This window comes from Acinonyx jubatus, chromosome B2, assembly GCF_027475565.1.
Source record: "Acinonyx jubatus isolate Ajub_Pintada_27869175 chromosome B2, VMU_Ajub_asm_v1.0, whole genome shotgun sequence".
Classification (NCBI taxonomy): Eukaryota; Metazoa; Chordata; class Mammalia; order Carnivora; family Felidae; genus Acinonyx; species Acinonyx jubatus.
The window spans coordinates 40396460-40423314 of NC_069385.1; the positions used below are offsets into that span (position 1 = coordinate 40396460).

General features: G+C 33.6%; 1 protein-coding gene across 22 annotated transcripts in view; it reads left to right on the top strand.

The window, feature by feature from the left end:
- TRDN (triadin) overlaps positions 1-26855 on the top strand; it is a 385182-nt gene that overhangs the window by 64943 nt on the left and 293384 nt on the right. For 21 of the 22 annotated variants that reach the window (XR_008298359.1, XR_008298358.1, XM_053222303.1 and 18 more), the window contains exons 3-5: positions 4040-4204; positions 5268-5300; positions 24710-24769. Coding sequence is in view for 20 of the 22 variants with exons in the window: in XM_053222303.1 (XP_053078278.1) it covers positions 4040-4204; positions 5268-5300; positions 24710-24769 (258 nt within the window). In the remaining 2 variants the exon portion in view is untranslated. The remainder of the gene's footprint in view (positions 1-4039; positions 4205-5267; positions 5301-24709; positions 24770-26855) is intronic. The other variant, XM_053222304.1, reaches the window with a different exon arrangement.

Sequence of the window (26855 nt, forward strand, 5' to 3'; positions counted from 1 at the left end):
AAATGAGTAATTTAATTTCCCGTGTAGGTTCCCACTTAGAAACTTAAGTAGCTGGATAGTTTGGCTTCAAAGACAGAGGACCAACAAAAATCTTATTTAACTTTAAACATTTCTTTGCCTCTCTTGCCTCTCTTGGTACTCTTTTATCAGTGCCAAGAATCCAATTACTGATCATAAGGAGCCTAGAGCAGTTTCCCGGCACCTGGTGGTATATATTTTTTTTAAAAAATATAAGATACAATTAAGAGTGACTTGAACACTGAGAAACATTTCTTATCTCACATAACAGAAGCTCTGGAAGTAGGGCGATTATTCCAAGATTGGATAATTCAGTGCCTCACCAATGTCACATGGACACAAGTTTTTTCATTTTTAACCTTTGCCTTCCTCAGTGAATCAGCTACTGTCTTCATGGTTATAAGGTGGTTACAGCAGCCCTGGCCTTTATGTTCCCATGCACCAAAGTCCTTGTTTCTCCTTTTAACAGCAAGAAAACCTCCTTCCAGAATATCTCATCTAATATCTGACTCCAGAACCAATGGTGAATTCATATTTTTGTTTGTTGATAACAGTATAGCATAGGTAAGAGTCATACTCTGGAGGGTGCAAAATCAGCCTCCATCACAATAACTATGTAACCTTAGGCATCTCATTTACATTCTCTGTACCTCAGTTTTCTTATTTAAAATATATAATATAGCTACATCATTGGGTTATTGAAAAAAATGTGGGTTAATATACATTTAGTTCTTAGAGTGGTATCTTGTGGGTAAAATACACTCTATTTAAACTGTTAGCTACTATTATTTTTATGATGACCCTCAATGTAAGATATTTAATTTAACTCATGGAAACATGAGAGGTAAGAAAATGTAATTAAAAAAATCAATAAAAGGTTCAGTTGCATTGTATAATATTATTCCCATGATATAATTTGGATGTGATGTCTAAAAAAGGGAATAAGAATCACCTTGAGGACTACTATCTTATTTAAGATATACCTATAATCTGTATCTGTATACATATCTATATCTATGTTTTTAAAATTGTTGTTCACATAGCCAAAATCAGAGGCTGATCTTAAGTCAGCAACATTGACTTCATGAAAACATCCTGATTTGACTATTTTAGAAGCAGGCAATATACATGTCTGCAGAGTATATAGTGCATTTAGGCATAAGGATAATTAAACTGATATCTATTTTGTTGGATTTTATTGTTAAGTTCCTCAGTGAACATTTAGAAAGAAGGGAAATGGGGAAATGGTCTCAATCTATTCAGATAATAAAAATCCCATTTGCAGTATTCTTCCATTAGATATAAAATATACTAGTGCTAAAATATACATTTAATGGTGCCATTACAATCCAGTTCCTTACATATAATTCTTTAAAATTTTTCAATTGCAATTATAAAATTCCATTTCATTTCCTTTCTCTAAGGTTTAATCTTACCATTCAGACTACCATATCTTGCTCACACGAAACTCTCCAGAATGCAGTAAAATAAGGTCCAAAGAGTAAAGTTACACCGTCACTGAATCATGGAGATAAGGTTTTCTGAAACCAACATTTTGTAACTTGGCCTCCTTGAATGAGCTGTGAATCCCCTGAAATAGAACATATAAAAGTTCCCCAGAATTCCCTTCTATTGTATCACTTTCCCCCTTTCTAGTATATGTACTGCCTGAGCGAGCACACACTTTTCCCCTTTCTGTGGGATCTTCTCCATCAGCATAAGATGGAATATTCTTCCCATTTTAAACAATGTTAACAACAGAAAACCCACTATGATACTAGTTCTCTTTAAACATTGCCCAAACTCTTGTCATTTACTTTCAATAAAATGTACTTACCACCTTTACATTATTCCCATTTGGTCGTGAATGCATTCCACTAAACCAGCCCTTTGAAGGTCACCAATGACATCTTCCTCATTAAATCTAAAGGTCTATTCTCATTAAATTTCAAGGTCTATTCTCAGTCTTCATTTTACCTGACCTATAAGCAACTTTTGCCTGTTGATCACTGTATCCTCCACAAGACAATTTCCTCACTTGACATCTAGGACGTTATGCTTTTTTCTGCTTCTTTCTTTCTCTCTCCGGATGTATGTGTTAACATCTCTGTCTCTGTCTTTTTCATCTCTCCTTGTCATAATCAATTGCTGTTGTTTTTCTGACTGATCTCTCTGTCTTCTAAATGTGGGAGTGCTCCTGGGTCCACTCCCTTGGTGATTTCGTTCAGTATCATGATTTTGAATACCTCTGCTGAACTCCCAAATTTCTATCTTCAGCCAGGACTTCTCTTTTGTAGGTCATATTGAGTTGTAAAAATGTCTACATCTGCACATAGATATTTAATAGGCAACTAGAGTGTGATGAATCTAAAACTCAGGTACTTGTATACCACCCCTACAAAGCCCTGTTTCTCCTCCTCATTCTAACAAATGACATTTCCATCCTTCCAGTTTTTCATGCCACAAACCTTGAAGTTATCCTGTACCTGTATCTTTCTTTCACACCTAAAAGCCAAACTGTAAGCCTGTATTATTACTTCTATCTTTTAAATACATTCAGCTGACCACATTTCATGACCACACAATCATCCTGATAGAAATCACCATAATCATCATTCTCCTTGATTATTCCATTTGGCTCCTTACTGATCTCCCTGTTTCCAACCTGGCATTCTTTGAATCCTCAACACAGCGAGTGAAGTTACACAAGTCAAATCATATCATTCCTTTGTTCAAACCTTCCAGCGACTTCTCTCTATCAGAATAAAAGCTTAATTTTAGAATACTTAACCTTTAGGTAATATAATATGTTGGTATAATTGTAGTCTTTTAAGATATCAAATGGAGAAGAATCTCTGAGAAGCTAAAATAGTTTTTAAAATTAAGGAAAACAGAGGGAGATGGGTGGGAGATGGGCTAGATGGGTGATGGGTATTAAAAATCATCACTTGTGATGAATGCTAGGTGTTGTATGTAAGTGATAAATCACTGAATTCGACTCCTGAAGCCAATATTGCACTGTATGTTGGCTAAATAAAATTTAAATTAAAAAAATTAAAAATAAACAAAAATAAATAAAATTAAGGAAAACAAATCTGAAATTTAATTATAGGTTGACGGAAAGTCAGTTGCAACTTATACCATATTTCTAGATAGATCTCCTCTTCAGTCGGATAATAGAGGTTACTCTTACCCCCTCAGAGTAGTTTTCATAAAATTAAAATGAGAAGAACAACATTCTAGAAATATTTATTATGTCTATTTGCTTGCATTTTTAGTCTTTAATCTCCCATTTCACAAATAGTTTATATCTCCTAGGATATAAAAAATGGAAGATTTATAGACTTCAGGTTTTCCTAACTCTACTAAAATTACTAGAAATTTAAATGTTCTTTATTTTTAGGTACTAGGATGCCTAATAAGGATAAACAAATTGGATCTAGCTGGAACCTGATATAAATACTACCTTGACAATTCCAGACTTTTTCTGATATATCACAAATTATAATAAATGGACCTATCACTCTTACTTTAGTCACAGCTACTTAAGTCAACTTGGAACTTATTGTTTGCTGAAAATTTACAGAGCCATCTTCTCCATGATGCTTTCCAGTATAATATGGGCCAACAGTGATTTCTTCTGTGCCTGAACATCCATAACTTACAGTGGATATACCAATTTGAATAACATAGATACACATTATTTCAATCCATTTCTAATTTTGCCCTGTGTTAAACTCCTATTTAGATTATAAGCTTTTCAAGGACAATTTCTTTCTTGGTAACTAAATAGTGTTTGGTACCATAGATATTCAAAAACTTTTTTTAACTGAATACCTATGCATACTATGACAAAATGTACTTTCTATTTCTGAGCCCCCCAAAAAGTTGTAGCTAAGAGATATTTACATTTATAAAATTGACATATTTTGTGTCAAAAGCACAAATCAGTAAAAACAGCTTTCCTTAGCTTCTTTGGGGATGATTGTAAAATTTTTCTCTTATTTTTAATTACTTTTAGCAAGCTCTATTTCCAAGATTGGCTCAGATCCTCTAAAACTTGTACATGATGCTGTGGAAGAAACCACCGACTGGGTCTATGGCTTCTTTTCTTTGTTGTCTGACATCATCTCGTCTGAGGGTGATGAAGAAGAAGATGATGATGGGGATGTGGACACTGATAAAGGTACAAAGCAAAGAGACACATCTAACTTCTTGGACCAATTTTAGTTATGTATTACAGTGGTTTTCTTAAGTTTAAACACAAATGAGCACTTGGGTCAGGCTAACCCAAAATGAATACACTTCTGAGTTCTAATAGCTTATCAACAGGCTGCCAAACTCAGTAAATTGGTCTCTATTTGGCTTTCATCTTACAGCTTATCTGCTTTTATGACAAAGATGTCAACATTAAATGCTACCATGAGGGTAGCATTATAGTAGAGAGGGTCTTATTATGCAATACTACAAACTCACAATAGGAACTCACATTTATATGCTTCCTTGGGAAAAAAAATTGTAGCTATTTCTCAAGTTTATCCTTAGGAAGATTGAAATAACAACAGTAAAACTTGATAGACATATGTTTTATACATGTAAGTCATATTCATAGTCAAATAGCAGAAAGCAATTCTCCTAAAATCATAATAAAAAGTAAATTGATTGAACCAAATGGAGGTGTAATGGAGGGAAATGTTCTAAATGTCACAATTATGCAGCTAACCTATGTACTTTCTCATATATATTAATAAACAAAAGAAAATAAACTCCAACCATACATAAACTGCTATTGAATGGATGTGAAAAGAACAAAGCATAATGATCTTGTCTTCTACATGACATTTTTTAGGGTTAGCCTCAGTCATCAGACTACCTTGACTACCAGGAAAGCTCTTATTGTTTTAGACCTCTCTACGACTTTGTCTGAATTTGTATTTGTTTGGCCCCAGTGAGAGGTCGAGATGAACAATAGAGAATAGAAATGAACATGATATATGAACTATAATGTATAATTTGGATTGCTGCCACACTTTTATTGAACTCATAAAAGTGAAACTATCTCACATAAATGTACATAAACAAAGTTTATACTTAAAAACTGGAATTTGGGAAGCAAAGTAATATAAAGACTACTAATGTCAAAACTAATGGATGGCTTTTTTAATGAACAAAAGAAAATGGGAAAATGGAGAAACAGTATTATGCTAAGCTAAAGGTTTTTCTAATTCACTGTTTTTGTCTTGGTCTAGGAGAAATAGAGGAGCCTCCCTTGAAACAAAAAGGTTGGTTGTTTTTACCTTTAATAATGCATTTTTCCCCTTTTTATGGTAATGCTCATTTTTCAGCATGACTCAAAATATATTTTACATGATTTGGAACCTTAATTTACTTTCAATGTACAGTTTTTGTTTGGTGATTAGATCAAATTTTATAGGTAGGTAGAGAAATACTCCATTCTCTCCAATAAAGCTGACCCTATTATTTTTCAGTTGATTACTTGGTGCCTTCTTCAGGATATGTGTGAATTCATCTACACATAGATCTGTGTGAGTTGGAATTACAGGAATGAGGAGTGAATTCAGTAGACACAGAAATGGCCCAGAAAATGATGATGCCCATTTTCTTTATTCTCACTGTGGCCAGATTTTAAATTTTTATTCATTTTCTTCTTATTTTACTGTCACTATTAATATTCTTCATTTTTAGGTGATAAGTAGGGGACAGGGTATATGAGATAGTGTGCAAAATAATAATCTTGGAGGCAAAGACATACCAGTCAGTATGTGCCATGCATCATCCCAAAGGAATAGAGTCACCTGGGTGTACTTGGATTTGGTATGGAGGGATTCTTTGCAGAATTAGATTTTGCCAGGCTTTTCAATAACTGCCCATGATTGTCATGAATCCAAGAGATGGAAGCAATATGGCTAGGACAAAGAGGTATGGCTATAGGGCAAAAACCTCAGAGGGGCAAGTATTTTTATAGAAAGAAGGGAGAATTATTTCTAGAAGGGACAAAAGGAGAAAGGATACCTTCCTGAGGTATATTTGGAATGAGAAACAGCCAACACATAGCCAGACTTGATACAATTGTGATGTTTTAGTCATTGCTGCACATATTCAGCAGAGGCTTTGGGGAGTGTTTACTCCACGGGAGAACTTGCTGGCTTCTGTTGCTATCTGCCTAGACCTCCTATAGATACAAACAGTGGGATCCAAATTTAGAGCTTTAGCCTTGTCTGAGGAGATGATGATTATCTCACTCTCTGGGGTAAAATCCATTTAGTTTATGTTAATTTGGAAAATTTGAATTTGTAACTTATCCAACAAAAGAGAGCTGAGCTAGTGATACTCAAATGTGAGAAAGCCAGAAATGAAAGTGTTTGTGAAGTTATCAAGAGGAGAAAGGTTTCATGATCACAAATCCAGGATGAGAATGTAAGAACTCAAGCCATAGTTCAGCCATCAAATCCAGGTTTAGAGATTCTAGATTAGTTTTAAACTTCCTGAGGTTAGAAACAGCTTTTTTTTTTTAATAGCTGATCTCCAATGGATAGTTCCTAGAACACAGTAAAAGTTTAAGCTAATGAGTTACTAGCCATTGTCTGGAAACAAAAGGTTATGTATATTGTGTATTCCAATCAGAAAAGGAAGGGAGAAAAACAAATATTTTCTTACTTATAAATTGAATTCTACAAGAAAATCATAAGATCAAATTCTTCATAAATCAATATCTAGAATTTAATAGTCTGTTCTTTCCTTTTGATTTGAATTTCCCTATGGGATTATTTTTAAATTGTTTCGTGTAATGATTAGCATAAATTGCAAATCTGCATAAAGCTGTTTAATTATTATTCTTTAAATTATTGCCGTGTTTTATAAAATCAACAGAAAGACTATTAAATAGCTGTTAAGGATACTTTTTTTAAAAAAACATGTCAACAATGCTCATTACTTAAAACAGTCTAAGTGATGTATGTGTTTAAAACCATGTACACTAATGTCTTGAAAGATTACTAAGAAGAGTAGACTTAAAATCATCTGAATGTATATGTATTAAATAGATATATATATTTAATTTTTAACATTTATTTATTTTTGAGAGACAGAGAGAGACAGAGCACAAGCAAGGGAGGGGCAGAGAGAGAGGGAGACACAGAATCCAAAGCAGGCTCTAGGCTTCAAGCGGTCAGCACAGAGCCTGATGCAAGGCTGGAACTCACAAACCATGAGATCATGACCTGAGCCAAAGTCAGACACTTAACCAACTAAGCCACCCAGGCGCCCTTGAATATATTTTCTTAATAATATAATTCAGAGGGTTGCATGAATGGACATTTGAGGAAACAGATACCCTACCTTGGGTATAAAAGCTATGTAACAATGAACATTAGTTAAAGTAGACTGAAGGAAATATATTTCATTACAATTACTATTTTTTTATTTTTTATTTTTTTATTTATAGTATTTTTATTTATAGTATTTTTTATTTATAGTATTTCCTTTGTAGAGTCATAGAGTCGATAAGAGTTTTAAGGCAATATATAATATTTTACAAACATTTCTAAAAACAAAACATTTCCAATACATATTCTGTTTTTATTTTTATTTATTTACTTTTTATGTATTCTGTTTTTAAAAGCAAATTTCAAATATTATCTCTATTTTATGATGGATTATTTTATACATTTGCATATTTAAAAATTGTGGTTTAAGAAGTATGTTTTTGGTAATCTAGAATGACAGTCTCTTAAAACATTTGATTTTCATCCATAAGTAAATGATTGTTGGTCTCCTCATGAATGCTCTTTCCCATTCAGATATATTCAATACTATTTAGCCATTTTATATTACCTAAGTTATCAGGCCGTGGGATTGTTTATTTAACCGTCCTGTGTCTGTATGAAGCATTTTATTTAAATGCACTTAAAATCTTAGTTTCATTTGTCCAGTTGCTATTTTCATCAAACTAAAAACTCAGCCATCCTGTTATTTATGGGTGGAGTTCACAGGTCGAATTTGATGTAGCATAATGGTTGAGTCAAACAATCTCAGAGTTGAGGATTGATTATTAAATAAATTATTAATATGGATGACATTTTTGAATCTGCAATTCTGTGGCTTATGTTGTTATAAATAAATATAGCTTCAGGGCATTAGATGTAGTACCTAGTGTCTTTATATTCTTTATGCATATTTACTTTTCAGCTTGTCAAAATTTTAAAATAGTAAATTCTATTACCAAACACTATATGATGAGTCCAAGGTACTGAATCATTATAAAATTTTATATTTTATTATATAATTATTTGAAACTTATAACTATGAGAAACAAATACCGTTGTAAATCATAATTTCTGAAACACTTTTTGGCTGTGTATGGTAGGTGTGCTTTGTTTATCTGGATCTCCTGTTATGTAACTTCTTCCCAGTACAGTATACGTTATGGATGTTGACTCCTTACTTTCCCAGGGTACACAAGTGCAGATAGCTATAAAGGAATGAAATTACATCTGTACGCTTTCTTAAAAGTAATTTGCCTGAAAACACACCTAAGTTCATAATAGTATTCTACTTTACAGCATAAAGAAATAGACTTCGCCCATCCTAAAATTGCTAGAATGCTGACCAGAAAGACCAAGAGGAAAGGTCTTGACCTCTTGGTCTTTCTGGTCCATCCTCATACGTCTGCTAAAGGAGAAGCATGATGTTGATACACAAGTGCTCTTTTTCATGACGGGATGTTCTGACACCAGAGATATGATGGTGTGGAGGAGATTGGAGATTAGAGCAACGATAAGTTTCACTTAATGACTTTACCTTTTATTTAGCTGAATAATGTAAAAGATTGGATTGCTCTTGAGGGAGATTCAAGAGCAAAGCAAAAAGAGTATAGGTAGGAAATACTAAAAGCTATCAAGGGCTTTTAAAAATTTAAAAATAAATAATCCTTTTCAGTTATTCTCAATATATGATCTTGCGAACTGTCATTGGCTTGAAAGAGCACTTTGAAACAACCAAAGCAATGTAGTTTAGTGACATTGATTCTTTTAAATATAGCTGGGATAGTTTCTGAGACAACCAAACTTTTAAGATGCACTGAATTAACAACATTTTATGTAATTATATTATAAAATATCTAATCTAATTATAGCCAAATCTCATATTATTTCATCTAATGTAAAATGCTTAGTATTTTATATCTCCTACTGACAAAAAATTAAGTCATATACTAGTTGAGGAAACAATTTACTCTATGTATATACACATATATGAACATGTGTGTATATATGTATAATACATTATGCAACATTTATTCATTATATGCTATTTATATTACATGTATTTTCTACCTCCTATTAATAAAAAGTATAAAACTATATGCTAGCTACTGGTTTTAAATATACATATTTAAATATATGTAATGCTTAATACATTATACAACTTTATGGTAGTTAACAAAATTATGAGTCATTTCTTTTATATTTGAAACATATTTATTAAGTCCCAAAAGTAAAACCTTAGAATTTGATATCCCTTCACATATATATTGCTGAGATTTCAAACTCTTTATCATACTCTTAGCTTCATAAGCAATTGAAAATTTTATGTATACACTACATGACATTAGTCCAAATAAAATAAGGTAAAATAGAATATTGGTTTGTCTGATTTTTATAACTTATTAGTAATATAAATTTATTAGGGGTGGCTCAGTCTGTTGAGAGTCTGACTTGATTTCAGCTCAGTTCATGATTCCTGGGTCATGGGATCAAGCCCCCTGTTGGGCTTCATGCTGAGCATGGAGCCTGCTTAAGATTCTCTCCCTCTCTCTCTTTCTCTCTCTCTTTCCTCTGTTCCTCTCCCCACTTGTGTACATGTGCTCTCTCTCTCTAAAAATAAATAAATAAAAATTTTTAAAAAGTTTAAATAAAATAAATTTATTATGTTAACTCCACCTCATTTTAGCCTTTTCATCTACTTTTAATGACATATCTTCCAGTTGTGTTGCAAAATTTATTCTTTCTTAATAATTTCCTCAAGATGCAAACTAAAATTATTCTTTTTTGTTTAATTTTTTTTAACGTTTATTTATTTTTGAGACAGAGAGAGACAGAGCATGAATGGGAGAAGGTCAGAGAGAGGGAGACACAGAATCTGAAACAGGCTCCAGGCTCTGAGCTGTCAGCACAGAGCCTGACGCGGGGCTCGAACTCACAGACTGTGAGATCATGACCTGAGTCGAAGTCGGCCGCTTAACCGACTGAGCCACCCAGGCGCCCCCAAACTAAAAGTATTCTTGAACTGCAAAACAAAATTATATTTTTTGAGATAGGTAAATTTGATTTGAGTAAGAGGTTTGAAAATAAAAGCTGGTTTGTCTATTAGCTAACATGGAAAACATTATAAATAACAATGGCAAACATAAATAAAGTGAGCAGTACCCAGGGTTTAGATGAATATACTAAAGCAAGACATAATTTTATCCAAAATCGTTACAATTTACAATATTTTGGGTTTTTTTATCCTTTCTGGAAAATTGGTTGGTTGCACAAGTACTCCTATTTGAGAATAGTAGAAATATCTAGCAGTCATTTGGAGAGCCTAATAAAATCATTTTACTTCCAGGGAATTCAGAAAGTAAATGACTTTCAGAATAGAGTAGTAAATCTTTTGCAAATCATGTGTTTTTCAGACCTTTGTTTCCAATATAACTGAAGAAAGCATTAATCAGTTACTCAGCTGAGAGATCATTGAAAATAAATTTATTAATTCCCTATGTCATTTTAACATTACTTGGAAGAACACTTAAAAAAGTAAACATTACTGTAATAAAATTGTCATCTCTGTGTATGTGTGTGTGCATGTATGTGTAGCTCTTATATACATGTTCATGCATAAGGCATATGTATGCATGTATGCATACATTTTCATAAGGCTTCTCAACATGTGTATCGTTAAAAGTAAACAAGAAGGTTAGATTTGTTGTTGAATCTTATCTAATCCCATCTGTATATCATATCCACAAACCCATAAACTTATTGAAGTTTTATGCATCTCATAAAGAGATAGATGTCTTCTAATATAATTTTGCTTTTCAGGTTTAATTATATTTTATAAAAATTATTAAGATCGTAACCTTTAGATTCTTATAACCATAGGATATGAAATAAATTCAAGATTTCAATTTATAAACTTTTTTTCTAGAGAAAAAAGTATATAAATTACGCTATATCATAGTTTAATCAAGAAAAAAATTCCCAGTGATAAAAATATATTGTTCTTGAATGAAATTTTGTGAAAGAAATGGAGTGAAAATATGAATTTAAAAAGAATAAAGATATACAATTTCCAAATGTTAAAAAAGAGCTTGTTGTGATATTTTAAATCCATAATGAAGAGTCTCACAACATTGTAGTATTTAGAGTCCATTCACCTGATTTTTTTAGAGACATGAAGAAATTTTATTTTCAAAAGTCAAAATTCATAATAACCTATAAATTATTTGCAACTTTTTAACTATGATAAAAAGTTTATAAGTTATCTTCAAAATATGGAAGGAGATGCGGTTTTCCAAGGTTTGCCAAGGTAATGTCAAAGGGAAAAAAATTAATGTCACTGTAATGAAAATGAACATTTTCTTTTCTGGATATCCTGAGGATTCTCAGTGAGAATATTCAGAGCATGAGGGCTCATTTCCACCATAGTCTACAATGTTGACTCATGTAGAGGTAATCACTAGTTCAGGACACTGACATGTTTTATCCCTTCAGTAAATTTATTTTTCAGTAAATCTTTTTCAAGTGTTTTTTATGATTCAAGCAATATGCTAGGTGGAGGAGAATATATATAAGTCTTTGGGTACAACATTCCCAAATGTTGATGATGAAAATTTGTGAAATAAGATAATAAATAAATGACTGTAATGGAGCTTTTATATGATATGGCTAATAAAGTTAATTATTCCCTACCAAAATCAGGATCAATGTAACATTGTATTCTACAGCCAAGTAATTGCATATGAGTAAAAAGATCACCTTATTTAGTATAATGTACTGAAAAGACCTTACTGAAAAATTTAATGAATAGATGATCAATTGAGATAGTAAATGAGATCAAATAATTGGGGCATTGCATATTTGATAATGATGATGTGATCATATGCAAACTGAACTTAAAGTGGATGAAAATATGAATAACTAATTATACAGCAAATGGATAAACTGTTTTGGGCAAAAATAGAAATATAATAAAAATACATAAGTAGTTTTAATTCTCTTAATTATTCATAAGTTCTCCAAGCCAAAGTTAATAGCATAGCAGGCTTACTAACACAAACAGATAGAGAGGGAGAGCTTAAGAGATAGAGGAAGAAAGTGAGAGAGAGAGTGAAAATCTAGTATTCTTAAAGGAAAGTTAAGAAGATATATCCATTCATCATAGGTGTAGGTATTTTTCTGTTTATTTTTCAAAAATAAATTACCAGTTTATCAGAAACCTAGCATGATTTTTCTCTCACACTTCTGTATTGGTCTTTATGTGAAGCTGACTTTTCAGATTGGGTAAACATCGACAGAGTATAATTCTTTAAGGGATATATAGCTTTTTAATTTTTTGTACTCACATTTCTCAGTGCAACATAATGAATATACTTATCTCCATTTTACAGTTTTTTCTTAGTTAAACCTCAGTCTGTAGTAACTCTGTACATAAGAATAATCATTATAACAGTTATGTCCTTTGGAATATGTAATTTTAGAAGACAACAATAGTCTCCTAACAAGAAATCACATTTTATAATGTCATTTCCATGTCTAGATTTAAAGTTAAGAAAAAATAGTTTTAGTCATTTGGATCTATGCACATTCAGTTTTTTGGGAAGGAAGAACTGTTTTTCAAAATTAGGGGCATTGGTGGCCTTACGTGTTAAATCATTGTTTGCCTTAGAGGACGGAACTAGAGACCCCACTACATTACATTGAATTTCCTTGTTGCCTAATTACTTGCTCTTTGAAATAAGGACCTGTCCTTAAATTTGAACTGGACTCAAATATGAAAGTTTATTCTGTAAGATTGTACCCGATGCATGTCAACAGCGGAGGCAGAGGCTCTTCTCTACTTAGAGCACAACAAATTACATCCTCCTTATAGTCATGTTTTTAAATTTCCCTAAAACTCCTTGGGTTGAAAAGAACCCAGTAAATTTAAACTCAGTTCTCTTATTGTGTATTTTTCTCACTTGATTGAAACCCACAATAGCTCTTTGCAGTCAGGGTGAATGAGGAAGAACCAGGAAATGTGTGCATCATAAATATTCAAGACTTTAGGATTAGGCCATTGAGAAGGTTGTATCACGTCATCGGGAGTAAGATAGATGGACAAGTTTCTGTGCCAAAGATTTCATTGCATCCATCTTTGCTGGCAGCTTCAGTGGCTTACACCAGGCTGAACATTAAGTGTCTGAAAAATATGGTGAGTGAAAAAAGGAGAGGAAATGGAAAGGCGACTAAACTTGTTAAAATTCATAGGCTCAGAATATTGGTTACTAGGTAGGCCCTAGTAACCTTGTTAAATAGATACATTTATCTTTGGACCTCTTCACACAGTAAGTCTGGATCAAAACTCACTTCCATAACTGCAGAGCTGCATATTACCCTGGGGCTACACAAGGAACTCATTGCTTTATCTTCTGCCTGTTTTTCTTATTATTGATCAGACCTACAATGACAGGGTGACAAAGCACAGAGAGAACAGACAGCAGACTTGGAGGTGGACTCAGACTCAGACTAAAAAAGTCTGAGAAGGTTGAGGTAAAGGAAGATCTGGTGAGTGATCCAGAGATTCACTTCTCAATGGGGTTGCAGCTATAGTGAACTCTGGATCTAACAGGTCAGTCAATTTTTTTATCTTGTGCTACTAGAAAGAGCTTATTTCCATTGAGGCAAGCAAACTAGAACCAGGATGATTAGTAAGTAAATAACAGTAGGGAGATACTACCACAAATAATAGTATGTGGAACCAGAGCCTGTAGGGACATGCCAAAGAAAGCACTGAGAATATTCCTGCTCCAACAAGAAATACTAAAATGGTTGGGTCTGAGTTGAGTTGTCTCAGAAACCCTTCTTTCCCACGATGCTGACACCAAAATCTGATATCAGTGTTGCTTTGATCTTACCTATAAATCAGATTGGATAAGTATCGAAGAAGTGTATGAATGGGAAGCTGTTAGGTGTCATTCATTTATTCCAGACTCTATTCTCTCCAGATATGTAGGTTTCCTGTCTTAAAACCATAAGAAATGAGGTGTTGGTTGAATACAGATGGCTTAAAGTGCTACATATTCCAGATTATGTGTTTTTAGAATGGTTTATTGAAAACTAAAATGAATTCAGAATAAAGCAAAACAGAAAACATCCCAGTGGTTCTCAACTCTGTGTATCAGATTCAAATGACAAGAGACTAAAATTCATTTCAAACTGACTTAGTGGAAAGAATACTTTAATGGTTTGAGTGACTGAAAGATACAAGAGCAAAACTGGCTTTAGGGATGGTTAGATATAGGTTTTTTAATAATGTGATTAGTAAATCCTCTCTCTTTGCTCCTGACCCTGCTTTCCTTCATCTGCTTAATTCTCAGACAGGCTTTCCTCTCCTTAGTGGCAATTACAATGACCAGAAGCATGAGGCCAAAAGTATCTTACTTTAGCAACTCAGGAAAGGAGCCTATGCTTTTCCCCAAGTATTTCAGCAAAAACAATGTAGTTGACTCTCATTGATCTCTATTGAGTAACATGCCTTTCTTAGAATCAATCAGTTTGCCAGGGACCTGCACTTTGTCAAGACCTAGAGAATAGACTCACCATTGGGAGTAAAGAGTGGGGTTAGCATCAACCGGACTATTTATACTGAGATTAAAAAAGGATTGGTTCCTGAAACTAGAGGAGGGATGCTGTTAACAATAATGAATTCTAGCAGGAAAGCCACAGATGTCTTTTTAATTTGGAATCCCAGATCCCTTCCCACTTCAGATTTACCCAGCCAGAATCTCCAGGGGTCAAGCCTTAAGCAGCTGTATTTTCAACCCCGCCCCCCCCCAAAATGTGTTTCTAACTCACAACATGGGTGAGAATAATTGCAACCCAAATGATTAATTCTAAAAATGAGTGATTTTATGCATTGTGACACCAGGAAGGGAGAGAGTTGAAGATAAGTGGATAATAACATGTTTTGTTTATACATAGTGACTGTTCTTCTATATAAATTTCCATTAAAAATACCAACATGAATGATAAAATGCAAACTAAGTTAATAGCACTGTCACATTAACCTAGACTACTGGAATCACTATTGACAATTGATGCTTATCAGCTGAACACATCAACATTTTAAATATGATTGAGATAGACTTGAAGGAATATGATGAGGAGATATTTGCATTGGTTCCCCTTCTGCTGTTTACCTACTATGGTTAAGCCACTTAATCCCAGTGGCTCTCAGCTCTCACATCTATAAAACAAAGATGCTGGATTTTACTGATATTACATTCTATCTAGCTATAATATTTTATGATTTTATTATTAAATTGTGATGTCACATGTTAATAGTTTCACCAAGAGTTTCATCTGATCATGGGACAGCGGCATTAGCATCATCTGGGAGTGTTTTAGAAATGCAGAACCAGGCTTCATCTAGACCAAATGAAATGAATCAAAATCTGCATTTTTAAGAAGATCCCCAGGCGACTCATATGCACATTAAAATTTGAGAAACTTTGGTCTAGACAACAATTCCTACTACTGGCTGTGTTTCTGAAACCACCTGAGAGCTTATTTAAATTGGAGATCCCTAAAAGGCTCCTCACCATGAGAGACTAATTGATTAAGTTTGGGGCTGTAGCTCAGGAATACATTTTAATATCTCTCCAGATGATTCTGGTGTACAGCCACATTGATCTTGTCTAGTTTATCATCAAATATGAAACACACAGTCAAAACATCATCTAAATCCATAAAGTCCACCAGCAATTATCTTACAAAAGGTATGGTTTGTAGTCATTTACACCTCTGTCTGGCTTATGAACACATGGGAAATAGTATCTCATTTTATAGATGGAAAAATACAATTCAAAGAGGAAAAATGGATTAACCTAAGATTATTGAGCTAATGGCAAAAATGAGATTGGACAGATACTGTCATATTTATTTTGAAGTTTTTTGTAGGGGTCAAGATTACACAGTATTGAGACTAATATTTTTCTTGAAAAAGTTGAGCTTAGTTTACAAAACTTTACCAAGTAATCAAATCTAACAAAATTAAGGTCCCAAACATTTTTATGTTTATGGGATTCGACATCCCTGAAGGAAACTATTCTCAATATTGTCTAACACTATATCTGAGTGTATACCAACTTAGTCATAAATATTAGGTAGCTTTGAGGGAAAGAATATATTCCTTTTTATACTCTTCATTAATGGTCAGTAGTGTGATTTCCTCAAACTTGTTTATCAATACAATAGAAATATTATCAGAAAAATCATAGAAAATATAAATACCTACACATGATTTAGAATGCTTATCTAAATTACTCAGTATTCAATATAATATTTTCCCTTAATAATCCTTAATTAGCCACTAAATAGATAACTAGTCTTGCTTGGTTATTTATCATAATTCAACTTTTGTGTCCTAATCACAATTGGCAAAATCATACAAAAGAGATTCTATGTTTAAATGAATAAATAATTTGAATTTTCAATATTAAAATAAGACAAATTGTAAGAAGACATTTTATATTGTCTAGCGCTTGTGAAATATATAGAGAAAACATAATGATAAAAAGCATTCATTGAAACCCACCAGCCTCATAATAATTTAATGAACTTGATTGCCATCTAAAAGAATCAGTACAGTTGCCTTGGTGACAGAGATTATCTTTTTAACTTCTTGAGTCTGTCATTTTAAAATCTTGAATTGATAATATTTTTAATTTGTTAACAATGTGTTATATTAATAGAGATAAATTGTATGCTTTAAATTGACCATGTGACTCTTTTTTTTAAATGTAATTTATTGTCAAATTGGCTAACATACAGTGTATAAAGGGTGCTCTTGGTTTTGGGGGTAGATTCCCGTGATTCATTGCTTGCATACAACACCCAGTGCTCATCCCAAGTGCCTTCCTTCCTCAATGCATATCACTCATTGAATCTTAAACAAAATTATAAACTACTCAAAAATAAGCTCTTTAATTACAACTAAACTATCATAAGCAAAATGCACGTAATATACAAAATAACTCAGGAAGACTTCATTACAAAATAAGGTTATCCTTAGGACTCATTTAACACAATCTATTTTCACTAATTTGGTCCCATTGATTGCTACCGCTAGTGACTCTCCCATTTTAAGTACCACGGCCTCTCCTCCCAAATTATATTTGGGAGATGAGCTCAGAGTCTTGGGAAAATCTGTTGGTTATGATTACCACTGGCCCTGTGGGAGACATAGAGGTTAGATGATTACATATTGATATAATTAAACTGTCTAAAGATGAAGAAGGAGAATCAAGCCAATGAAATGAATCTTCACTTCTAATTTAGAGACGTTTTAAAGACTTTGTCTATTGAATAATTATGTGTTCCCATGGGCCATGCAGCACACACTGTGAGAACCAGAAAATTCCCTGTTACACCTAAAAGTTCCATTTGGACTACCAAAAGGATCACTGAAATCTATACTTATCTTCTCAGATGTCCAGCATAAATGTGTTAATTTATGCAAGTGTCAAAATTTCATTATTTCTGTGTATAAAATATACGTGTATAACAAGTGCCATCAAATAAAAGAGAATGCAGATTATCATTGAAATACCACAAGTGTCAATAGGGAATGCTGGAGAACTGCAATAACATCTAACACGTAGAACAACAGGGATAGAAATTATGGACCCTTCCTTGAAGTTATGTTGACTTGCATGTCCTATTTTTAAATCCTGTCCCCAATTATTTCAAATGAAGGAGACATGATATTTGCCAACATTTTATTACAGGTATAATATATTCAATTCATAGTTGACCTACTTTTTATGTAAATATCTGTGAATAAGTTTTGAAATAAAGCAAAGCACGAAAAAACTATTTTAGTATTAAAAACTAGTATTACTACTAGCACTAATTATTACTAGTATTTTAAAAATTTTTAAATACTCAATATCCTTACTTCGACTTTTTAAAAAAATGTGTATTTATTTATTTTTGAGTGGGAGAGGACGTACATAAGCAGGGAAGAGGAAGAGAGAGAGGGAGACATAGAATCCAAAGCAGACTCCAGGCTCTGAGTTGTCAGCACAGAGCCTGACGTGGGGCTTGAACTCATGAACCGTGAGATCATGACCTGAACCGAAATCAGACGCTCAACCGACTGAGCCACCCAGGCTCCCCTATTATATAGTTATCAAGTCGTTGGTATGTGACAGCCACTATTGTTACACATTGAAAATTTAACGTGGAACAATATAAATATAATTCTTGCCCTCATCAATTTAGAATTTAATGAGAGAAACAAGTAATTATGATAAAAATAGCCAATATTTACAGTATGCTTACTTGATAACCAGATGTTGTTGTAAATTCTTTACATTTTAGATTATTTTTTAATGTTTATTAATTTAGTTTTGAGAAAGACAATGTGAGTGGGGGAGGAGCAGGGAGAGAGGGAGCCAGAGAATCTGAGGCAGGCTCCTCACTGTTAGCATAGTGCAAGAACCCACCATGGGGATTGAACCCACGAAGCTTGAGATCATGCCCTGAGCTTAAGTCAGATGCTTAACCAAGTGATCCACCCAGGTGCCCCACATTTTAACTTATTTTAATTCTTCTGTAAATCTATGTGGAAGGTACTATTAATAACCTCATTTTACAGATGAAGAAATAAGGTTTGCACAGCTGGTAAGAAAAGGAATCAGATTCCAACTGGGCAGATTGACTCTAGCATCGATTATCTTAACCACTAAGCTATATTTTAATACATGTCAGATATATTTTTGTATAGATCTGTTAATAACTTACCTGTGTCTACTTTTTCTAAAAAATGCATATTTTAATTACATGAGAATACCATAGATTTATACCAGCTTTCATATGACAATTATTAAAATAATCATTTAATGATCATTGCAACCCAGAAATAATGAAAAATCTCAATATTACTAATTTTTACTTTCCCAACACTTCACGAGTCTGGTGCTGAGACTAACACCTCCTCAGAGACGTTGGACTCTGACCTAATTGGTGGTTTGGCTTTGAACTTTAGAGAAACAGCCTGACTGAGGAGGGTATATTTCCTTATCATCTTCATTGAATTATAAAGCATGAAAGCCAAGGTTTAAATTTCCTGAGTTCCTTAAATGAAGGAAATTTGTAAATGCATTTAGAGCCTAGCTTGATATAGTTTTCCAATGACTTCAAATGTTTTTAGTTTTAGAGTGGGAGATGAATAAAAATGAGGATTTAAAGGGAGACCTTATAATTTTTTTCCATGTCTTATATTTATTCATACTTCCCTGTAGATGTGGAGGAAAACTACAGAGGAAAATCAGGAGTAGGGAAAAAAGTTGGACTATGCTTCCCACATTCTGTGGTGATAACTTGCCCTCTTCATAAATCTTTTAGTACAATTGTACCATTACCAACACTGTAAACATCAGTGGAGTACTGCTCCACTCTTCTAAGGTACGGTTACTGATGACTCCTTTTTCCCTCCTGACACATTGAGATAATTATTGCTCTTCTTCCATATTATTTTTCCCTTCTCCAATTCTCAAATTTCAAATATAGATTTGTATCCTTAAGGGCCTGTGGGCAGTCTCACACCTGGATTGAGATACTTTGACTTCTGTGCCTTCTCAGCCACAAAACAATCTTTAAGGTTTACTGGTTACCAGAATGTCTTATGATTCCAACTGGCATCTGGTGCTGTGACTTATTATAATGTCTTAATAGACACTGGGCATTAATCTAATTGGAAAACACATATATTTGGAGGTAAATAACAACTGCTTTGATCTTCTTCTTTGTCCCTCGTACCCAGGATTTGTGCAGGTCTAAGTGAACTGTATCTAAACAGTGTCATGATGTTAAATGCAATTTTATGCGATTATACATTATTGTCATATTACACAAAATGGAGTTATTCACCAGTCTATGGAAATTAGCAAATAACTGGAAGCCAGTTGTAATATAATACAAGGAATTTTATTTTTCTTGGAAGTTTGTTGAAAACCATAGGGTGATAACGTTCTACCTTTAGTGACTTGAATCTTTAAAATTTAATTTTACATTCTTATATAAATGGTTCTTAGCTGGAAAGAGCAGTTGAGAGTAACAAATCAAACATCATTTGCTTGTGAGAAAAAGATCCTTCTGAAGTCTAAATTGGAAGGACATTGTTACTCAATTGGACAAGAGCCTGGATGGTTATCATTTCCTGGCTCAAGTGTAAGGAGATAGAACTGGCACATGTGCAGAGGCTTCATTGGTTTCTCCAGGCATCTGATAGCCACAGGCATCGACACTCGCCATAGAATGCAGTCACCAAAGAAAATTCAGTGTTGCAGTAAAACATGCAGAGAGAGATGTAATTTATCCTTAAGTCTCAACCATAAGAAATAAGCTTCTTTTGTCTTCTATAAGCAGAGAAATGTAGGCCTATGCATGCCTTTATAAGGTTAGCTGTGTGAGTCTTCATTTGCCTCTACAGAAATACTAAGGGTCTTCGAGTGAGTTAAAAATTTAGTGATGACAGTCCTGCACACAAGAAAATGCCTGTGTAAGTCATCATATTTCATTGTGACCTATAAAGATCTTATTGTGTATGTGTGTGTATTTTAATCCATGATCCCTGCCTCCACTTATGAGAAATCTAAGTAGATCTGTCCAGAGCCACGAGACTGTCCTCATAAAAGACTGAAGGATAGAGTCAGGAAAATTAAAAAAAAAAAATAGGGCTTTATCCTTGAGATTGGTCTGAGTTATAGGACTGGGTTGTGTCTGCTCCATTTACTGTTGAGTAAAAAACAAATACTCAGAAATATATTGCCATTTTTTCAGTCTAATTCTCTTTTAGTTTCATTTTATTTATATTTTTGCTTAAGGAAAATGTGTAGTGAAATATATCCAACATGCCAGGATTTACCTTCCTTCTTGGAGTTAACTCTCTCCGTGTATTTGAAAATCAGTGGATTTCCCCCTGCCTTTTCATGAATGGTGCTCTTGATCCCAACCTTGTTGAGATTTGTCTTCTCTCACTTTATTTTTTTCCCTCTAGAATGGACTTCTGCTCATTTCAATGCTGATCACAATCTACAGCTCATTCCCTTTTGATGGGATACTGCTGTGTACAAAGGAGCTAGAGCTAAGGGGTGCCGAGTTGGCTCCTGCTACTGCTTCTTATTTCTGTTTTCTTATGTGCAAACATCCACCTGCCTTGCAGGAAACCCAGCCATGGATGAACATGGGTTGTCTAGTCCCACAAAACACCACTCTGTCCAGCGTATTTCCCCAAATGAAATTAGGGTAGGAGGCTCTGACAGGTTTGCCCAAGCAGGATGGCCTTTAGCACTTGATCCTGCAGAAAATTCTAACCCAAGTCTGATCCTTTGTGGGAGCTGCAGAACCTCTGCTTTATTCTTCTGAGTGGCCAATAGATGTCTGCGGAACATGCACACGCACACACACATGCACACACACACATGCACACGCACTTACCTCTAAAGGAAGAATATTATTCTAAATGACAACTTTAAGACCTTCTTCTCTCACAATGAAGGTAGCATTTCAAGTAAGCTTTTAATTTAGAAGATTTCATCCCATTTCTGTATTCGAATCAATCCCAACTAGGAGTAAGAAATTATCTCTTAAAGGTGACTCCCTTAGCATGTCCAGACTACTCTAAATCTTTGGCGTTTTACTTGCTTTATTGGCCTGATTTATACAAGGCACCAATCTTTGTGGCCTCTGTTGATCTGAATAGGAAGGAGGAAGCAAGATAGTACTGGCAAGGGAGAATTTCAAGTTTTCTTTTTCATTTGTAAAAGATTGAACTCTGTGGATGACCTAAGGTTTTTCAAAGGTCGTTTGCCCACTCCTAGGACTAAACCAGCACTGGCTGATAGTAATACAGTGTGAGCCACATACGCAGTTTAAAATTTTCAAGTAGCCACATATTTAAAATGTAAAAAGAATAATATGAAATTAATTTTAATGACATGTCTTATTTAACCTAATCAGGGTCTCAGTGAGGGCTCAACCAGAAAAGCAGAACCAGTAGGAGATTATGCAGATATATTTATATATTAAGAAATTTATCACAAGGAATTGGCATATGTGATTGTGGGGACTGGCGAAGCATAGGACAGCAGTCAGGAAAGGAAAAATCACAGGCAAAATTGAACCCACAGGCAGGGACCAAAGCTGTCATCCCCAGACAGAATTTCTTTCTCCTCCTTGGGAAACTTCATGATCCAGAATCATCTTCTTATTTAAAGTCTATGGATTAGGGATTTTAATTACATCTGTAAAATACCTTCACAGCAAATCCTAGATTAGTGTTCATTTGAATGACTTGGAATAGTAGTCTGCCCAAGTTGCCACACAAATAAAATGATCACACTAAATATGCCCCAAATCATATCATCCCAATATGTTATTAATATAAAATCATTAATGAGATATTGTACATCTTTTTTTATACTAAATCTTCATAATCCAGTATGTACTTACACTTACATCACATCTCAATGTTAGACTAATCATATAGCCGGTCTTTAACATTCACATGAGTCCTGTGGCTATTGCCAGGCAGTGCAGGTCCAAAGTAACAGTGATTAAGTAGGTTATTTCATATGTTTAGACAGTTCTAAAAATATAAATTCTTTGTGTGTGTGTTAAATAAGGTTTATGGTAGTTTTATTGCCTATAGCCGATAATATGCAACTTTATTTTGCTTTTGCAAACTGAACACAGATGAAAATTTTCTACACATATACCTCTATATGATAATTCAGTATAGTGCAACACTATTCTTCTTTCATAATTAGAGAAATACTGCAGAAACCAAAAGCACAAGGTAATCAAAATAAATACTGTCCTGAGTCATCTGAACACGTTCTTTAGGGCTCCTTTTGCCCTACAGAATGCATTTGGCAATGTCTAAAGACATTTTTTATAGACATTTTTCAATGTCTAAAGACATTTTCATTTTTCATGACAGGGGATGGAACTACCACATACATTTAACAGGAGAAGCCAGGGTTGCTGCTAAATATCATAGATTGCACAGAATAACCTATTCCACCCCCAAATAATGATTTACCCACCTTAAAAAGGACTGATGATAACTGGCCAACAGATATCTGAACACACACACACACACACACACACACACACACACACACACACACACACTTGGGAGTAAGATTTGGAGACCTATAGAGAACAGATTTTTTTTAAAAAAATGGTGAGACAGACAAGAAAATGTAAGTTTCCTGTGGTCTTTGAAGATCTTTCTTTGAAACTTGGAGAAATTTTACCAGGGATGAGATAAAGTATCTTAATCTTTTGTATCTCCATTGCCATATCAAAGCCAGGGATGGGATAAGAGTAAAGGAGTGGCCCCGAATATAGTGTGATGATGGATTCATGGAATAAACAAAGAGAGGACATTTTCACAGTGATAATTACCTCCTTAACAGGTGAAAATCACTAATTGTTTTTCCCGAAGATACTTAGGATTTTCCTATGGTTGGTCTTGATTTTAGACTTCTGGAAAAATTACAAAAATGCAAATTCACATTTACAAACGGAGAATTTAAAATGTGTACAGTAATTAGCACCATCTCAGATCATCTGTGAAATAAAGTTGTGATAAATAAATAAGTAAATCTCATTAGCATTTTTCAAAGGTAAACCATGGTATTAAGACTAAGTCACTTTTCAGAGGTAGTAATCATATTTGTAAACTCTAATATCTAATTTAGTTCCATCCAAATTAACTGCAAATTCAGAATTAACTTCATTTTCTAAGCCTTGGCAATGTATGTATACTGAAGCTAGAAGCAAATTAAATATATTTGTTAAAATCTGATATTTAGAAAAAAATGTAACGACTGACTTATTCCATGAAATGTGTCATATCTGCATGCAGTAATTATGGGTTAAATGCAATGCCAAATTCTGATTATAAACATAACTTAGACTCAATACTTCTGAGATATATTTCCTATTAGGTAGTTACAGTTCATTTCACAAATTCTTAATTTAATATGTAAAAATGAAATCTTCCTCAATCTAAATGACATTCTTACTAAGGATTCTTAATTGTATTGAGAGTAATTGAAATAAAACATAATTATAGTTTGTGATCAATTTTAGCACTGAAAACAGTGACAACATATCCTCATTGATGCAAGTTTTTAAGCTTTTTCAAATAGCACTAATTTTGAGGTAAATTCATTTTTTCCCTTATTTCAATAAGTGAGTTATTTATGTAGCAACATGTTACAGTGACTTTTTCCATTTAGATACCTATACCTTAGACTTCATGGTGGAATTTTAAAGTTTAGATCACAGTTATAGTTTATATATTGTATATTTTCAAAAATAGTCTTTAAAGTATAAATTCTATGTTTTTCTAGAAATACACAAAGACAAGACTGAAAAGCAGGAGAAACCTGAAAGGAAAATAGTACCTAAAGGTAAATGTTTAATATTGTGTTTCTTCTTCTTTTTTTATTTAGGATGCATATTTTGTGTATTCAAACAGGAGCAACAAAAATTTTCATGTTGAGTGTTCTCTTGTTGTAACATTTTTGGTAGTGTTTAGATGAACACCTTTATTTCTCAGTTAACTTCAGGTATAAATATATATGTAATATTTAATAATTGGAATCAAACGTGACAATCTTTAAATGACTTACAACCAGTTTTTACTTACTGAGATAGTACAGTGAATATAATTTTTGACTTACTAGCAAACATTTTTTCTTCTTTGAATAAGTTACTGTAATTAGTCAGAGTTCAAATTTTTTTTAACCTTGAATTTTTTATGCCACTTAGAACCTTTAAAATCTTTGGCACAGAAATGCAGTCATTTTATTGGCTCAATGCTGACTGCTACGGCCCCACAACTTTCTTACCAGCCTCAAGGGGTGCATGGACAGTGACAACATGATGATTAATATCCCTTTCAACTCAAATGAATCCAGTACCTGCAATCTTGCAATAGAGGCATATTAATAATGGCGAACATTGTCTTGCTCATTTTATCAAGCATCACTTTTCCAGGAGTGGCCTTGTAGTCATAAAACTTTAAAGAAACTTATAGGAAGCTTTCAAAGGGATATATTTCTAAATATGCCCAGGTTTCCTCAATGATCAATCTCGTGTGTTTTTTAGGTGAGTTAGGGCAAAAATTAAAACCTTATAATTACTGTATTTGTGTGATAAGGGAAGAAAATGAAATAATTTTTCTGGGATAGAAATTGAATCTTGTCTAGTATTTATTATGTCAAAGCTGTCTAATGTAAAACTATCTGCAGTAAATGGCAAAGTTGCAAATAGTGAAGTTTCATGTAATAGAAGTTCTACTTAACCTTAAAGGATACCAATATGTCAATCTATATTAAAATGCCGGTTTTAGTATACTTCCTGTACTTCCTTTTTGTGAAGAGCTTAAATCATTCAGCAGATATTATGTCTTCAATCCTAATGTTTGAATTCATTCCAGACTGGGCAGCCAATCCTTATACAATCAGGGACATGGAAGCTTACTCAATTGAAACCTATTTATATTTGTACTTAGGGAACTAATGTCTTCTTACCGTTCCCTTTCCTTTTTTGGTCCTTCATTCCTTTGGTCAGGGAAATTGGACACAGCTCTCGGGCATGGATTAACTAAGCTAGCCATGACTGAACTGGCTACGTGTTTCAATCTGCTGGAGGTTAAACAGAAACTCAACTGGTTCCACATGATGGGAATCTCTGCTGTTTTATCTTGCAGACTGTACTATTAATTTAATAGCTGTGCTGCTGGAGTGGATGTGGTGATACAGATGGCACCATTTGCATGTTGGACCTGGCTCTATTAGAATCCTGCTGTTAAAGACTTTGAGCAGTGGGCTGTAGAGTGGGCTTATTAAACTAGTGAGTCTTGCATAATTAAAACAGTGAATTTGGCAGAAGTTTAAAATAAATTTCTCAAAGACTGGGTTAGAGATTAGTACCTGAATATATTCCCCAAATAGACCAAATATATTTTGGAAAGTGAATATTTCTCAAGAAAGAGAAAATGGAGCTTCAACTGTTTGAGACTTCCAAGGGTTTTAGAGGTAGTTTCTTTTTTCCACATTTTTTTCCTGCATGAATATGAACAAAAGATTCTGTTTCACTGCTTGGTTTCCTCATCCAGGTAGAATAATGCGTGTTTTTTATTTCCAGGTAGTTAACTGAAAATAAGTGTGTTTTTATAACTTCACAGATGTAGATAAATATGTTTTCTACATGCCACATTTCGTATCAGTTATGGTTATATGTGATGGAGAGTTAGGAATTTAAATTCTTATGAAAATATTTGAACTCTTATAAGAAAAGATACAATATGTTCAAGGTAATAGTAGCCTGTGATGGTTATAGACAAGCCAGGAAATATCTGAGTCTAAAAAGCTGGCAACAAATAAATAAATACATAAATAAGAAGCTGGTGAAAGCTGGTGAGGCTAGGGGAAATAAAAGTGTTAGTGGTGATAGAAGCTAAATCACGTCTTTTTATCTCTCTCTTTTTTT